This window comes from Monodelphis domestica, chromosome 2 (assembly GCF_027887165.1).
Source record: "Monodelphis domestica isolate mMonDom1 chromosome 2, mMonDom1.pri, whole genome shotgun sequence".
NCBI classification, from domain to species: domain Eukaryota; kingdom Metazoa; phylum Chordata; class Mammalia; order Didelphimorphia; family Didelphidae; genus Monodelphis; species Monodelphis domestica.
In genome coordinates, this window is record NC_077228.1 from 300,515,927 (window position 1) to 300,534,345 (window position 18,419).

Sequence of the window (18,419 nt, forward strand, 5' to 3'; positions counted from 1 at the left end):
TATCCCCCCATTGAAGTTCATGAGTTTGTATTCCTGGAGGTTAACACAGTGCCAGGCACAAAGTAGGTGCTTAATAAGTGCTTATTTTTTTCCTTCTCCTCTTCCCTCCCTGTCTCACTTAGTTTAGAAGCACAGCAGCCACTCATGAACCAAATTCTCCTTATGATCAGCCCCAAAGTTTTGACCTACAACGTTGCTGAACTCACCACCCTTTCACTTCTCAACTGTACCAAATCCCAAAGCAGTAGTTTTTTTCTTTTGAAAAATGCTTTATTGTTGATATTTTCTTTCTTTTTTCTTTTTTTTCTTTTAACATCATCATCACTTCCCACATTCTTTGTCCATTCTTAATAGAATCTTCTCTCATAACAAGTAAGTGTACTCAAATGAAGCAAATCAATTCATAGCTTAGATATTAAACTTTAGAGGCAGAGTAGAATAGTGGACAGAGCTCTGGGACTAGAGCCAGGAATTCCTTTTTAAATCACATCTCTGACATTTAGTAGCAAGTCACCTAAGTTCTCTAAATTGTCTTTAACAATTCCATAAGGGCTTTATTTTTTTTTTAACTAAGTCAGAGATTGAAAACTACACTGATGGAGGGAATCACCACACTGAAAAAATGTTTTAGTGAATTTGAAAATTATAGAGAAAAATAAAATTTATTTTTGTAACTGGCTTTACCTGATTGGGTAACGCAAACCTTCCTCTGAGGTCTGAATAAACCAAATACTTAAGAATCTATGATTCCATTACTTTTTCCTTTTGGTAGGTCAATGGGATAAGAATTAATTTCTAGCTTGCCAAATTCAGGTCATTGGATTTTTATTTTCTTTGGAGGCACAAAAAGGCTTTTCTTTCTTTTTTTTTTGATGTTCCATTCTTTGCCTATATATGTGGCCGAACAACTGAGGGGGAAATATTACAAAACAAAAATTATTTTGAGCTCCTATAATAATGTAAAGGTACTTTGTAAGGGACAGGGGAAATTCAGGTGGAATGTTCATTTTTTTGCATAAAAAGCATCTTTATTTGAAATATTTTCATTTGATTTCATTTTTTAACTTTCATTGTTTAATTCATTTTTTCCCATTCTCATAATTATAGATTTAGAGCTTGAAGGAGTGTTTGAAGTTAATTATAACCCTTTTATTATAGAGACACTAATACTGAGATAGAGGAGTCAAATGACTTGACTAACAAATAATGTTATATTTTCTTTTTTACTTTTGGGCCCCCATTGAAGTAACTTTGCATTTTTTTCTTTGGGTATGGAGAAAGTCTGTTTGCCTTTCTTTGTTTTAAAATTTTATTTTGTCTATAAAAAATAGTGTTAAACTGCAGCATTTACTATTTTATATGAGATTGCATGTGAGAGGACCCAGTTGAGGGAGAATATCCAAAAGTGAGGAGAGGGATTTAAAACTAAGTTGTCTGCAGAGTGCTGCCTCTTAGTGGAGGCCCAGAGTTTCAGGGGAAAAAGGTGAAGAATCATAGATTCATAGATTTATTTTGTTATATCTTCCCAGAGAAGAGAGAGAGTTTTATCCTGTGCTGTAAGGGATTTTACCAGGAACAGGAAATCCTGAAAACCAGGAAGTCATAGAAGAAAAAACAGGAAGTCCTAGAGAGCAAGCAGGATCCCAGAAAGTTGAGGAGGACCCAAAGAACCAGTGATCCCTTCTCCTTTGGGTTTTCTGGAGACTGCTTATTCTTGATGCTGCTGCTGAGGAGTGGATGTTTAACAGAGCTGCTGGTGACTTTCTACTGAGACTGCTTCTTGACCCAAAGAAGGACTCCAGTTGTTGAGATCTACTTTGGCCTTGTTCTTGCCCTTACTAAACCCTCCCTAATCTTAATTAATAATTTAAGGAGTTAGTTTAGAATAGTTATAGGAAGTTATAAGGGTTTAATCTCTGATTTGTGGTTAAAGTTAGTTATTCCCTGAACCTCTTTCCTTTCTCCCTTTAGTTTAATAAACCTGTTATTTTGTTATATATTTATAGTTTTGAACCCTTATTTATACCCACCTATTTCACTGGGGAAGCTCTTCCTCCTTAACCACTATCCCATCATTAAGTAATCAGTTGAAGAGTGGAATGAGAAGATAAAATAAGATTAAATAAATGTGCTTACCACTCCACCGCACCACTTTTCAACTTACTTTGGGTTTACAAGATTGAATTTTAGTGACCCTAAAAACTTTAAGTCTCCCTTGACTCTGCCTCCAACAGTTGATAAGTTTCTTTTTAGCTTACCTTGCAATAAATTCTGGTAAAATAGTACACAATAAATGATCTGCTTGGGATGCTTCCAGAAAAACCTAGGAAGTCTTACATGAACTGATGCAAAGTAGAGTGAGCAGAACTAGGAGAGTTACATTGTATAATGATCAACTAGGAATGACTATTAGCTATTTTTAGCATTAAAAAGATCTGAGACAATTCCAAAGGACTTATGATGAAAAACACTGTCTACCTCCAGAGAAAGAATTAACAGAGTCTGAATTTAGATGAAAGCACATTTTTTTTAACTTTATTTTTTCATGGGTTTTTTTTTTGGTCTGTTTTCTTTCATGAAATGATTAATATGGAAATATGTTTTGTGTGATTATGTATTTGTAATCTATATCAAATTGTTTGCCTTCTCAATGATGGAGATGGAGAGAATTTGGAACCCCCAAATTTAAAAATCAAATGTTAAAAATTGTTTTGACATGTAATTGGAAAAATAAAATATTAATTAATATAAGTCATCTACTTGGAGAAATAAAAACATTGGTTTTCTTACAAAAATGTATCTTTGAATTTATAAGACCAGGGTTATTTTAAAAGTGGAAATTTCCCAAGTTAGTCCTTCATGCCACCCTTCCCCCATTGCATTAAAACTAATCATTCTTATTTTTAAAAGTAGAATAAAAACCATGATTAAACAACTTGGTGAGGAGAAAGGAGTGGAGTATTTTGTTTAATTGAAATGTCTGGTTAACTGGGAGCTAAACAGATCTTTTTTCTTTCTTTATTTTTCATTGAAAATCTTTCTAAATATTGTTAGATTGCTTTTCTGCCAAAATCCCATGGAGTGGACATAACTGGATATTTCTTCTTTTGTAGAAGATCCTAAAGAGTATTAGGATAGATAAAAATAAACAAACAAACAAAAAACCATTGCATATAAAGGCAATCCAATGCATCATCTAGTAGGTAAAAAAAAAATAAAGAAATTTTACTTTTTATCTTGTTTTCAAATGATTTTCATTTTATTACAAAATTTTCCACTTTCCAGAAAACTTTAGATGAATCAAAGGAGAAATAGTGTAACAGTTGAAAAAGTGTTGAATTTGGAAACAGGAGACCCAAGTTTGAATCCTGACCCTACCACCTGTGTGATGTTGGGTAAATTATTTAACCTTTCTTGTCCCCAATTTCTATACTCATAAAATAAAGAGGCTAGACTCAATGATGTCTGAGGTCTCTTCTGGTTCTAAATTTAGCTGTTTGTTAAATTTGGAATAAAATGAAAAAAAAAAGAATCTGTGATTCTATGAACCTGAGCAAAATCAAGTTCTAATTAAAGTTTTATAATAAGCATTATAAAGATTAGGTTTTCTGATTTATACAAACTCTAGAGGGAAGCATCATATTTGCTAGTTATGGACTAGAAATGCTACAGGGGCACATACTAGTATTTCTGTGAATGTTACTACAGGTAGAAACTGAAATATTAATTGTGCTCTTTAGAAATCAGCTAATATAACACCCTTGTGCTTAACATACAAGCCTTTTTCAAGGTTAAATATTTTCGTTGCTTCTTCAACAGCTTGATCATCCATTGGTGGCTTTCTTTGACTGCCAGGCTGAAGGAATTTCTGAATCCTGGGGAGCTTGCTGATTCTAGCTTTGAACTCCTGAAGTGAAAAAAAAATTAAACCACCTGTAAATGAAACAATTAGCCTTGCACATTGGAGCAGGGCCCCAGGGTTGCTCATGCCAAGACTCAACAGGGCTATTTCATCCTGGGGGAAAGCTATAAGCAACATGCATTTTCACCCTGTGGGCAGTGATGTTTGAAAGTCCTCAGGAACTTCCTGCTCTGCAGATGTAGAAGGCCTGCTTTTGTTATAAAATAAATATAACATAACAGGATATATGATATAATACAATATCATACAACATAACATGATAATATATCATAGCACAGGATATGATGATATGATATAATACAATATAACAATATAACATAACGTAACATAATATAACATAACATAATGTAACGTAATGTAATCTAGCATAACATAGTATAATATAATATAGTATCATATATCATATCATATATCATAACATAATATAATATGATATGATATAATGTAATATGATATGATATAATGTAATATAATATGATATAACATAACATAACATAATATAACATAACATAATATAACATAATATAATATAATATGATATGATATGATATAATATAATATAATATAACATAATATAATATAATATAACATAATATAACATAATATAATATAATATATAAAATGTACAAGGTGCTGCAAAGGCTTTGAGCTCTGGACTTGCCAATGGGTGTGATGCCTACTAGCTAAAAAAAATCTAGCTAAATTAGAGAACCTCATCTTTAGAAGTGGGAAAGAGACAATAATTGTTCTAGGCCACAGAAATACATGAAAACTATATCAAGATTTGTGTCCTTGGACAAATCACTCAGAGGAAATCCAAGATCTTTTAAATTAAATTTAAATTAATCACTTAATTTGCACTAAGCACTTTGCTAAGCAAAAATTGCCCCTGCCCTCAAGGAACTTACATTCTAGCAGGGAAGAGAATACTTACACTGCTGTATCTATGGATGGAATTATCTGTAGTTTAGGGAATGCCGAGAGAATGCCGGGCTTACATTCTTCAACCATTAAGATGAATTCAAGCAGAAGTATATCTGCCCAGCTCAGCTGGTTGCCAACAAGGTAATTTTTCCCAGGATCCTTTAATGCCTGTGAAATTAGTGAAAAAAGAGATAAAGTAAAGAATTTGTGGGAATATAGGGCACATTACTTGAAGACAGTATATTATTTGAAAACAGGGCAGTTTTTCTGGCCATCTCTAATGCCTGGACCACTTTCTTTTCTGTGCTCTTACAACCTCCCTGACTTCCTTTAAGTTTCAACTAAAATTACACCTTCTACAGGAAGCTTCCCCCCAACACCTATTAATGCTAGAGCACTTCCCCATCCCTAATTTCTCCCTCCCTCCATTTCTCTGTCTGTCTCTGTTTCTCTGTCTCTGTCTTTCTGTCTCTCTTTCTCGCCCTCTTTGTTTTTGTTTCTGTCTCTCTTTTTATTTCCCATTTATCCTGTACATGCTCTTATTCAGTCATTTTTCAGTCATATCCAACTCTTCGTGACTTCATTTGGGTTTTTCCTGGCAAATATACTGGAATAGTTTACATCCCCTTCGCCATTTTACAGATGAGGAAACTGAGTCATACAGTAAGTAAATGTTTGAGGCCAAATTTGAACTCAGGAAGATGAGTCTTCCAGACTCTAGGCTCCACTTTCTATCCACTGCCCCACTTAGTTACCTATCTTGTACATAGCTTGTTTGTTTGTTTGTTTGTTTGTTTTAAACCCTTATCTTCTTTCTTAGAATATTGATTCTAAGTCAGAAGAGCTGTAAGGGCTAGGCAATGGGAGTTAAGTGACCTGTCTAGGGTCACACAGCTAAGACATGTCTGAGGTTAGATTTGAACCCAGGACCTCCCATCTCTAAGCCTGGCTCTCAATCCACTGAGACACCCAGATGCCCCCATAACTTGTTTTATATAATATTTGGTTTTGTGTCATCTCCTTTAGATTATAGACTCATTGAGGGCAAGAAGTATTATTTGCCTCTTTTTGTATTTCTGACATTTAACACAGTACCTGTCAGGTAGATACTTAACAAATGTTTATTGAATGAATGAATAGTATAATGGAAAGAGCAAAGAGACACAGAAGAAAATTATTTAGAGGAGCTCACAAATAAATAGTGAAATTATTACTATCTCATTAGTTAACAGATATTTATTAAATACCCATTATATATAGTGCTAAGCACCAAGGATACAAAGAAAGTGAAAATACAATCCTTGCTCTCAAGGGGCTCCTAGTCTAATGAGGAAAGCAAATGCAAATAATTATGTAGAAATTATACTCACACCCACACTAAATTAGAGATAGTTTCAGAAGGAAGACACTAAAAGAAGGAGGACTAGGAAACTCTTCTTGCAGAAGATAGGACTTTACCTGGACTTAAAGGGAAGCCAGAGAAGTCAGGTGGCACAAGTGAAGTGGGAGAGGGAAGACAGTCAATGCCTGTTGAAACTAACTTACCCATGGATATATCTTTCTCACTATAACAGAAAACTAGGCAACTTGGGTAATGGCACATCAAATTTCTGTTTTAGCCATTGTTTGACAAATCAATACATATTTATTAAAGTTTCTCTCCACACAAAGCACCATATATCAAGATGGCCAAAAACAGTCTAGTCCTGTGTTGGCAAACCTATGGCACATGTGCCAAAGGGGGCTGTTCCTTTCCCTGTCTCCACCGTACCTAAGGATGTTTCTCACATCACCTGCCCCTCTGCCTGGCAGCCTGATGGAGCACTTCCTCCCTCTCCTGTCTGGAGTAAGATGGTGGCTCACATATGGTATGAGGGTGCAGTTTGGGAATTTGGTCTCTAAAAGGTTCACCATCACTGGTCTACTCTCTGCAATCTAGAAGCTTCTAACCTACCAGATGAAAGATACCAAAATATATATAGACAAATGTAATGGACATTTACGCAAAACATTCATTTCATTGATGCTCCAAATAATAGGATTTAGTTGTGGAAGGAATCTGGAGATCAATTAGTCTAACTCCTTTATTTTAGATAAAGAAATGGGGGCTCACTGGGGTTCAAGTGATTCGTTCATGATATATAACTTAGAAAACTGCTATTTTTTTCTATTACATCATGCTGTCTCCTCTAATTTAATTAAACTATGGCCTGTAACCTCACAATGGAATAATTTACTAAGGAAATATTATGAATGAAGTGCAGAAAGGGCATATGATATCGTGAAAAGAGCCTTCAACTGGAAATATGAGACTTTGATTCTTCTTCCTGAATTGCCACTTGCTGTGTGACATTGAGCAAGTGACTGCCTCTATTTACTCATCCATAAAATGATAGTGGCACTGCCCATATAAAGGGTTGTTGGAAAGATCAAATAGAATAGGGCTTGTAAAGTATTTGGTAATCATAAAACACTTGATAAATGTATGGCATTTAAAGCTTTTCAGAACCTGACTCCTGCCTACTTTTCCAGCCTTAATTTTATATTATTCCTAATCACATAATTAAAAGTCCAGTCAAACTGACCTTCTTGCTATGCCTCACACAAGGCTTCCCACCTCCTGATTCCAAGCAGTTGCAGAATCTAGCCCTCATGCTTGGTCTGTACTCTCTTTTTACCTTGAGCTTTATAGAATTCCTAGTTTCTTGAAAGTTTACTTCAAAGGTCCCCCAACTTACCTTACACTTATCTTTTTATATATCTATACCTTTATATCATCATATATACACACATGTATTTATACTTTTATTTATGATTTATTACCTTTATTAAATTATTTTATTTATTATTATATACAAATTATTAAATTAAATATATTGTTTATTATATAGTTATACTTTCAGTCATAGATGCTATACCCCCTATAGAGTGTAAGCAGGATCTTTCATTTTGTCTCTTTAATCTCACTGCCTGATGAATAGTTGGCTCTTTTTTTTTTTAAACCATTACCTTTCATCTTAGAATCAAAACTGTGGATTGGAATCAGGTTATGAAAAAACTTCAATAAAAGCTTGTTGAATTGTATTGAAACTTCACTTCATGGATTCCGTTTTGTTTTTAAAACCCTTTCCTTCTGTCTTAAAGACAACACTATGTATTGGGTCCAAAGAAGAAGAGTAGTTAGGGCTAGCTAGGCAAAGGGGTTTAAGTGACTTGCCCAGGGTCATGCAACTAGGAATTCTCTGAGGTCATATTTAAACCCAGGACCTCCCATCTCTCTCTATTCACTGAACTCTCAATCCATTGAGCCACCTAGCTGTCCCCTCATATAATTTTTAAATGTAAAAAATTATTAACTCATAACTAAATATTAAATATTAACTAATATCTCTCTTACAACTCTCTGAATGTTGTGTTCAAAGTGGCTACCTATCTTTATTTAGTGACAGCTCTTTATACATTCATAGGATCCTAGATTCTAGAGCTGGAAGTGACCTGAAGGGTCATTAAGTCCAACTCCCTTATTTTCAGATTGAAGTTCAGATAGGATGGATGACTTACGTAGGGTCACCCAGCTGATAAGTGTCTGAAGCAGGATTTAAATGTAGATCTTCCTGACTCTAAGCCCAGTACTCCATCCACTATATGATGCTACCTCACATTTTAAAATTTAGGAAACTGAGGTCTGGGATAATTTCAGCAATAAGAGTCCTAAGTGGGATCTGAACTCAGAGCCTTTGTCTAGACCCCAGAGCCAGTGGTTTTTCCTTTCTACCACGCTGCCTGCAATGCTTCTTCATCATTCTGTAGTTGCTCAGAATGAAATAGAAAAGATGCTTGTAATTTCAGTGAATGTGCACTGCCTCATTGTTCCATACCTTCTCGTATACAGGGAGAAATCTTTGGTTGGCTCTCTCAGCAATGACTCTGAGAGTCTCCTTTCTGTCTTGAGGCAAACACAATGGTTGGAGCATAATTATGTCATATAGATCTCGCATTCCTTCCACGTACATGTCAATACTGGAAAAGAAAAGAGGCAGCAATCAAAATCTAGCTCATCGTATTATTGAGAGTTTCTAATCAAATAATGTCTGGAAAATGCTTTGCAACTTTCAAGCTCTCTTTGCATTTGTCATTATTACTCAGTGCAGCATCAAATGAGATATTGCTTGCATGAATGCTTTTTTCGAAGCATAAAGAACTGTTAGGCAAATGTGAGGTATTATGACGTAGCAATGAAGGCTGGCATGAGTGAATTATTCCTGGATCATTGTAGTATAAATACCGTGATGTGCCATAGAGTAGACCGTATAGAGCAGAGCTTCTTGACATTTTTGTGGATCATAGATTATATATATAGACCCCTTCTCAAAATAATGTTTTTAAATGCTTAAAATGGAATACAGAAATCTACAAAGGAAACCAATTATATTGAAATGTTGTTATTTTCTAAATATTTAAGTAAATAAGTCCCCAATCCCCAGTGTAAGAATTCTGCCTAATCATATCTATGTTAAGACCCAGGTGCTGAAAATGGATCCATTTACAGACTAGCATCCAAGATCTTTCTGAAAATGGAAAAATGCTTGGTTCACGGCTTTAAAAACATCAAGTCCTATTTTAAAAAGATACTTTGACTTAGTTCAGACAAACATACAAAATCATCACCATAAAGCAGAATTCATCCTGTGTTGTTCTGACTTTGCCTTTTTAATCTGGACCTGTGATTTCATCAGCAAGGGCAATTCTCCCAACCAGGTGGACTGGCAAGTCACCTGTCATTTATAGTTTTAGGGGGCCTGGAGAACTTAGACAACCTTCTAGCGTCCCTTTAAACCTGGGCTCAAATCCTGGTTTTTCTGACTCTAAAGTTTCCACTCCTTTAGAAGAGAGATTGTTTTATTATTTGTGTCTCCAGGTTACATAGTAGATCCTTAACAAATCTTGTTTGTTTTTTTTTTTAATCTTATATTCTAGCTTATAATTTATACTAAGTATTGATTTATTCTAAGGCAAAAAAGAGAAGAAAGTTTAGGCAATTGACCTTAAATGACTTGCCCAGGGTCACACAGCTAGGAAGTTCCTGAGGCCAAATTTGAACCCAGGTCCTTCCAATTCCCCTCCACTATGCTACCTAGCTGCCTCAGTAAATTCTTGTTGTTTGATTGGTTCATCCAATATGGGCCATGTGGCTTCTCTATGTTGAGTTAATAAACATAGAAACTAATTTTTAAAAATAGCCTCATTTTCATTGAGTTAGTAGTGAAGTAATTTGTTGTTTTTGAATTCCTGCTTTTACAATGAAATTATTATTATTAAAAAGGACTTTTACATTGTAGTTAGGATATTTTGAGATCCAAAGCCTGTATTTCTTTTCTCCTAAACAAGTCATCTGTGTATGTGTGAATGGGCCAGTCCATTACAGATGAGCCCTAACACATTAGTAGGACAGTATTCGCAAGCATGCTCATCAAGTGAAGACCAAGTTCCATATGCATTTCATTGGATCATAAGATCTTTGGGACTGTCCTGACCCTTTTTTGTGTCCCCAGCATTGAGCACAATGCCTGGCACTTTGTAGGCACTTAATAAGTATTGGTTGATTGAAAAGCTGCCCACAGAAGCCAGTATCATAACTCTAGAGACAACACAAGCCACTAGAGATTTTGTTTTCTCCTTATTTTCTAATATCATCCTTATATGATACACATGAGGGTTTCTTGCACTTGCCTCCAAGATCTTCTCATGGGGGAAAAGGAGTTGAAAATTTTACATATTTACTTTTATACGGGAAGGATCAGAACTTTCTCGTTTTGTTCAGTATATAAAAGGAGATAATTTCTTAACACAATTTCATTAAGAGGCAGGAGGATATCATAGATTAAGAGATGGCTGGGAGGTCAGGAAGACCTACGTTCAAATTTTGTCTTTGACCTCTCCTGGTGGTGTGACCCTGGGCAAATCACTCCGCAGACCCCACTGTTAAGAAGAAATTTCTGGAGCAGCTAGTTGGTCCTTATTGCTCTTCTGCCTTGAAACCAGTACTTAGTATGGATTCGAAGACAAAAGGTAATGATTTTTTTTAAAGAAAAAGAAGAAATGTCCCTAAATTAAAAAAGGGCAGCTTCTGTGTTTTATTATAAACATGTAATGATTACTGTACAGTGCTTGCTCCTTCAGGTCCTTCCCATACAAGTTGTATTTCGAAGCTATATATCTTAGGATGGCTCTGGTTTGTACCAAGTACATTCCATCGATTTCAACCATTGGCACTTGTTGATACATCAATTTTCCACCTAAAAACGGAAAGAAACATCAGGTCAGTGGCTTACTCCTTCCCACTGGAGTATTTATTGTCATAAAAGTGTTGTTCTGGAACCAGAAGGGACTTCAGAGATTGTCTAGTTCAACTCATTTTACAGTAGGGGAAATTGAGACCCAAGAAAGTTGAGGGATTTACTCAAAGTCAGAAGCAGGATTTGAACTTACAAGCCAGAATTCTTTCCACTCTACTACGGGATTCTTTTTATTTTTTTATTTAAAAATCCTTATCTTTTGTCTTAGAATCAATTTCATGTATTGGTTCTAAGGCAGAAAGTCAGGACTAGGCAGTTAGGGTGAGGTGATTAGCCCAGGGTCACACAGCTAGAACCTCCTGTCTCCAGGTCTGGCACTCAATCTACTGAGACACATACCTGCCTCCAGGTTTCTTTTCATTCTAGAATTAGTGACTCCCACCATACAAAAAGGGATTGTGTGCTTGCTGCCCAATAAAGTTGTTCTAGATGTATTCTATTGACCCAGAAACACTGATCTTGCTGTTCCTCAAATAAAATACTTTTCTTCTTGACTCTCTCTCCCCATGCCTTGAAGGAGAATTCCCGATTTCTACCTTCCATCTTCCCTGGTTTCAAGTCCTAGCCAAGATTGCCACTTTGGCAAGAAGTATTCCCTGATTACCCCTTAGTGCCAGTGCCTCCTCTCTGTGAGCCATCTCCAGTTTATCCTGCACATATCTTGTTTGTTCCTAGCCATTTGCTTGTATTCTCTCCCATCAGACCATGAGCTCCTTAGCAACAGAGGCTGTTTTTGCCTTTCTATGTTACTCAGCAAAGTGGTTGGCACATGTTGTTGGTATTCACTTATTTCAGTTGTGTCTGTCTCTTCATGACCTCATTTGGGGTTTTCTTGGCACAGATGCTGGAATGAGTTGCCATTTCCCCTTCTGGCTAATTTTACAGTTGGAGAAACTGAGGCAAACAAGTTTTAGTGACCTGCCTAAGATCACATAGCTAGTATGGATCTGAAGCTAAATTTGAATTCAGGTCTTCCTGATTCTAGACTCAGCACTCTATCCACTGTGCCACCTAGCTACCGTGTGGCACACAGTAGGTGCTTACCAAATGCTTCCTGTCTGACTAAAAGCTACTGCTGGAATGCCATTCATTGACAATAGTTCTGAGAGTCATATTGGATTTCAGTATGCTAAACATGAATCCAGGAAAGATCTCTAATGATTAATCTGTGATCTGGCAAAGCAGGGAACTCCTACCGCCAACCCAGATGTTCATTCTTTCTATGACTTAAGTACTTTGCCTGTTTGGGTAATTTGATTCTTGATTTAAAGGATTCTGCCTTCAAGTCTTCTCTCATAAACTGATATCCCTAAAACACAGATCTGATGGTGTCTCTTCTGCTAAAAGACTCCATCTGCCCTTCCTGCCTCTGACCTAAAATGCAAACTCCTCTTTTTGCATCCAAATCCCTTCCTGGTCTGGTTCCAACCTGCCCTTCCAGGCTTCTCACCCATGATTCTTCCTCACACACCCTGCCTCCCAGACAAAAGGACCTCCTTGTTTTTCTGCAGATACAACATTATGCCTCCTGGCTCCTTACTTTTATATGGGCTGACTTCCATCCTTGGAATTTACTCCCTCCTCCTCCCCTATCTGGATCCCTCTAGCTGCTGGCACCCTCTTCCCCTGAAGTTACTTTCTCCCTGAAATTCATTGTTGTTCAGGCATTTCAGTTGGGTCCAAACACCTACCTCTCTTCCCTTGAAATTGCTTTGTATTTGAGTATACTCTATATTTACTCATAAAGGCAACTCGGTGCCTCAGTGAATAGCTCTGGACTTAGAGTCAAGAACACTAGGGTTCAAACCTTGTCTCAGACACTTGCTGGCTGGTAGCTCTGGGAAAGTCACTCAAGCTCTCAGCCTCAGTTTCTCCTCATCTATAAAATGGGGGTGATGCCAGCGCCCAGTCCCCAGGATGGTTGGGAAGATCAAAGGAGATAATATTTGCAAAGCTACAAAATTTGTAGAGCTAGAAAAGTATGATGATGATGATGATGTTAGTACACTATGTTCCCCCCCACCCAAGAGTATAAACTTGTTGAGGGAAGGAACTATTTTGTTTTTTTCATTTTTGTAGCCCCACTACCTTAAATATCACTTGATGCATTTTTATGCTATTGTCATTCAGTCATTCTTGACTCTTTATGACCTTATTTGTGTTTTGTTTTGTTTTGTTTTTAAGAGAAGATACTGGAGTGCTTTGCCATTTGCTTCTCCAGTTCATTTTTCAGATGAGGAAACTAAGGCAAATGGGCTCGGGTGACTTACCCAGGGTCACACAGCTAGTAAGTGCCCAAGGTCAAATTTGAACTCAGGGACTCTATACACTGGTGCCACCTAGCTGTACCTGATATATAGCAAGTGCTTAATAAGCGCCTATTGATTATTTTTTGCCTATTGATTTATTTCCTTTCTTCAGGTCCCAATGCCATAGCCTGGGTCAGGTTCTTATCACCTCCCATCTAGAGTCTTTCAGTGTTTCTCCCTTAGTTTCAGGAGTAAAAAGCTTTACTTTCTTCTCTGGTGTTTTCATTTGGAAGATCAAACCCTACCTCTGAGGTCCAGGGGAGCACACCTGTGTACTGTCCCATGTAACTCTCCATCCACTCTATGATTTATAACACACCTTTTCACAATGATAGAATCAGAGAATTTTAGGGTTTCAAGGGATCTTAGAGATCTTGTGTGTCTTTTTAGTCAAGGCGGTGGAATTTGTTCTTTTTCCCTAAACTTTCATTTTTCTATCTTAGTAACAACCCTAAGATAGAAAGTAAGGGCTAGGCAAATGGGGTTAAGTGACTTGCCCAAGATCACACAGCTAGAAAGTGTTTGAGGACAGATTTGAACCCAGGTCCTCCTGACCCTAATCCTGGTACTCTATCCACTTTGTCATTGATGGCAAACTACTACTAATTTGTTCTTCTTAGACTAGTACAATCCAATAACAAAGCTTTGAACTTACTCTTAATTAAATTCTCACGTTGTTCAGCTGTTTCAAAATTCCTTTCTTCAAACTAGAAAAGAGAAACATGAAGGTATTAGAGCAATGGAATCACAGAATGTTAGCACTGGGAAAGACCCTAGAATTCAGCTACAGCAACCAGATACTATAATGGGTAGAAAAAAGGAGAAGGAATCACAAAAACCTGAGTTCAAATTCTACCTTGGGTCTTTACTAGCTGGGTGACCCTAGGTAAGTCACTTAACTTTTGTGGGTCTTAGTTTCCTCATCTGCAAGAATAAGGAACTTGTGCCAAATGACCTCTAAGTTTTTTCCCAGCTCAGCATCTATGATTCTTTGATGTCCTTGTCCAACAGTTCTTAAACTCTTTGGTCTTAGAATGCCATTACATTCTTAAAATATTGAGGACCCACCCAAAGAGTTTCTGTTTATGTGGGTTCTATCTATCAATATTTGCCATATAGAAAATAAAACTGATGAACTTAAAATATATCAATTTAAACATATTTGTTAATTCTTTGAAAAATAATAATAGACTCAGTATCTAGTAATATAAATATTAAAATTATTTTAACAAGAAATTGGGAGAAAATAAAATAAAAATATACACATAAATAATTATTATGAAAAATGCCTGTTTTAAAAAAAAATAGTCAGAAGAATGTATTGGTTCCAAGATAGAAGAGCAGCAAGGGCTAGGCAATTAGGATTAAATGATTTGCAGGGTCACACAGCTAGGAAGTATCTGACACCACATTTGAACCCAGAACTTCCCATCTCTAATCCTGGCTTTTATCACTGTCCCTTGTACATCTCTTTGACAGTCTAATAGACGACGGCTAGATTCTTCTATCTGTTTCTGCATTTAGTCTGTTACAATCTATTGTTTTGGATAAAGTATATATGTGAAGAAAATCCAGCTCCACACAGATACATAATTCAAAAAGGGAGGAGCATTTTAATAGGTTAATAACATTTTAGTAATATTCTAAAATCATTTTGACTCTAAGTATCCCCTGAAAGGATCTTGGGAAACTCCAGGGCGCTCTTTGAGACCTCTGTTCTAGTCTACTCTCCCTCTCTAGTCTATTGATTGTTCTAGTCTACTCTCCCCTTTTTATTTTATTCACAAAGAGTCTGAGAGAAATGATTTAATGGAATAAATTGCCAGATGGAAACAATTTGTATTTTTTTTCATTTTGTATCTGTACAGTGTAAAGAGTGTACTGTATCAGAAAATATAAAGAATCTATGATTCTGCAATCATACATATTTTGGCTTAATATATAAGTTCTGTCCCCTAAAGCACATAGAGGCAAGATTTTATTTCAGGTTTTCCTAACTCTAGATGCCACATCCTGTCACTATAGTCAGCCTTTTGGGGATGGAGATGGGGGAAGTGTCTGGAGTTCTGATTCCTTCATTATGGGATGGAGGCATCAAAAAGGCTGCTTGTAAAACTCCTGAGTACATGGGAAATATTTATAAATAAAATTGCAGGGGTCAGCTAAGTGGCTCAGTGGATTGAGAGCCAGGCCTAGAGATGGGAGGCCCTAGGTTCAAATCTAGCCTTAGCTATTTCCTAGCTGTGTGAACTTGGGCAAGTCACTTAATCCCATTGCTTAGCCCTTACTACTCTTATGCCTTGGCACCAATATATAGTATTGATTCTAAATTGAAAGGCAAAAGTTTTTGTTTTTTTTTAAGAAAAGTAAAAAAGTAAATAATATTAGAACAGGACATAGAAAATATCAATAGCATCAATATGTGATTTTTTTCTCCTTACACAGGGTTTAGTGGTCCCTTTTTATATTTGAGTTTGATCCCACTGATGGAGGGAACTCTCACTGAGGAAACGACATCTACTTGGAGCAGAGGGAACAGCATAAACTAGACACCCTCAAGATTTCTTCCAATTCTCTCTCTCTAATCCCATGATCCTATGACTTAGCCGAGGTTACCCAGCTAATGAGTGACAGAGTCACAATTACAAGCTGTGTCTCCTGACTTTACTGTGCCACAAATTAATATTGTGACTGCTATTAATAATTATAATTATTGCTCATAGGTTCATAGATTGAGATTTTCAGGCTATTTTTGTTCAATTGTACCCTATTCTTCTGGCTTCATTTTGGCATTTTCTTAGCAAGGATACTGGGGTGGTTTGCCATTTCCTTCTCTAGATCATTTTACAAGTGAGGAAACTGAGGCAAGTAGGGAAAAGTGACTTGTCCAGTGTCACACAGCTAATAAGTGTTTGAGGCCAGATTTGAAGTCAGGAAGAGGAGTCTTCCTTGTTCTAAGCCCAGCACCCTAACTACTCTACAATCTAGCTGCCTTTTGAGGCTGTTTACAGAACAATGAGGTGGTGTGGTGGCTAGAACACATGTTAGTCTTATTTTCTATTCTGTGACAAAGTAGGCTGCTCTGTCTAGCAAAACTGAAGTCCTTCTGAACCTAGAACATGGGTAGAATGGAAGGGGCGTTGGAGATGATCTTCCCCAGTCCTTTCCAAGAGAGACAATTTACTAATATTAATTGGAGGTTGGGGGTGGAAATCATTCGCTACCACCTGAAAGATTCTGACAATTTTTTTCTACCACATCAGCCTAAACTATTCATGTTTAAAGGTTTCTACATTTCATGAAGACTTTGGGAAAACCTTGTGTATAATGACACTGAATCTTCCCTATTCTCTCCCCAAGAAAAAGAAAGCCAACAAAAATGAAGATGGCTAAAATCTCTAGAAACAAACACAACTTCTGCTTCTTGATGCTTTTCAATTTTCCAAAATGTTGGATTTTTAATGAATAATAATACTAAATAACAGCAGCCAGGAAGCTAAGGAAATAAATGGGAACCAGTGTCAGTGGGCTCCTACAAACCAGTGTGATTTTTTTGTGTTAAAGCATAGAAAGCCATTTTTAAAGGAGTCATTATAGGCACAGATAATAGAATGCTAAAGATAGCACTAATCCAGTTCCAACCTCCTATGTAGGAAATGATGAACCTGAGACTCAGAGATGCACATTGTTTGCCTAAAGACAGATAATTAGTAGGTAGTAGGGCCAGACCTTGGACCCAAGTGTACTGAATTCAAGTTCAGTGCACTTTTCACTGTCCTCTGATAATACTTTCAGAAGAAGACATCAACCAGTACTTAATTGTCCAGATGAACCCATCCTTCAAACTATTTCTATGACTTGGTTCATTGTTTAAGAAAAATAGTGACTCTAAACAACCACCCTAGTGCAAATATCAATAATATGGAAATAGGTCTTGATTAATGACACAAATAAAACCCAAATGGAATTGCACATCAGCTATGGGGAGGGGGGAAGGAGAGGGAAAGAACACAAATCCTGTAACCATAGAAAAATATTCTAAAATAATTAAATAGAAATTTTCAATTAAAAAAAATTTTTAAATACTGATCCCAATGATTGTGCCTCCTTTATTAGAGGGAGCCAGGTGGTTCCGTGACTAGAGGGCCAGACCCAGAGTCAGGAAGAATCATCTCCCTATTTTCAAATCTGTCTTCCAACACTTATTTGCTGTGTGACTCTGGACAAGTCACTTCCTCCTATTTGACTCAGTTTCCTCATCTGTAAAAGGAGCTCGAGAAGGAAATGGCAAACCACTCCTCTATCTTTGGCAAGAAAACCCTAGATGACATCCCAAAGGGTCAAACACTACTGAAATGAGTCAACAACAAATTCAGTGAGTTCTGTGTGGCTTTTCCACTTAGGCTGTAGGAAAAGAATAAATCTAAGAAACTAAGCATCTACCTCGACTCCAGCAGCTGCCAAGAGCCAGCGCACTGATTCCATTCTGCCTCTTCCATTGAAGTAATGAAGTATGGGCTTCCCAGACATGATCTTCAATTCCTGGTTTTCTGAAAAACAGCAGAAAGCAGTGAGCTGACTAGGAACTAGAGATAAAAGTTGTCCTTTTTGTAATCTTGACTCCACTGAGAATAGCAGAGCTAAGTCCAAACACCAAGCTCAGAGAGCAGACTGGGAGGGAGAGAAGAGGGAGGAGACTCATGGGAAGGGCAGGAGTCAGACCTCCCATTTCCCCCCAAAGACAGGCAGAGGGCAGGGAAGCATGGATCCACTTAACTGCCTGACATGTATTTGGGGCTTTAGTGAGCAGTGTCTCCTCAGCTTAGCCTGGTTCACACAGGATATTTGAAATATAAATGTAGAGCTTCTTTCACTGGGAAAGGAACGTCCATTCAGATCATTTTTCTC

At 36.9% G+C, this 18,419-nt stretch overlaps 1 protein-coding gene across 3 annotated transcripts; it reads right to left on the reverse strand.

The window, feature by feature from the left end:
- Nucleotides 1–3,223: 3,223 nt before the first annotated feature.
- LOC100016934 (glutathione S-transferase alpha I-like) lies at nucleotides 3,224–18,190 on the reverse strand. Of its 3 annotated transcripts, none has more exons than XM_001370611.4 (6): nucleotides 17,955–18,190; nucleotides 14,167–14,218; nucleotides 11,010–11,142; nucleotides 8,725–8,866; nucleotides 4,883–5,014; nucleotides 3,224–3,907 (listed from the first exon to the last, which is right to left on the reverse strand). In XM_001370611.4, the coding sequence occupies exons 1-6, from the start codon at nucleotides 18,039–18,041 to the stop codon at nucleotides 3,737–3,739; spliced, it is 717 nt and encodes a 238-aa protein (XP_001370648.1). In that variant the 5' UTR covers nucleotides 18,042–18,190; the 3' UTR covers nucleotides 3,224–3,736. The 3 variants fall into 3 exon arrangements, with proteins under 3 accessions (XP_001370648.1, XP_007484154.2, XP_056674377.1); XM_007484092.2 differs by having other exon boundaries at nucleotides 4,857–5,014; XM_056818399.1 differs by lacking the exon at nucleotides 14,167–14,218 and having other exon boundaries at nucleotides 4,857–5,014; nucleotides 17,955–18,188.
- Nucleotides 18,191–18,419: the final 229 nt, after the last annotated feature.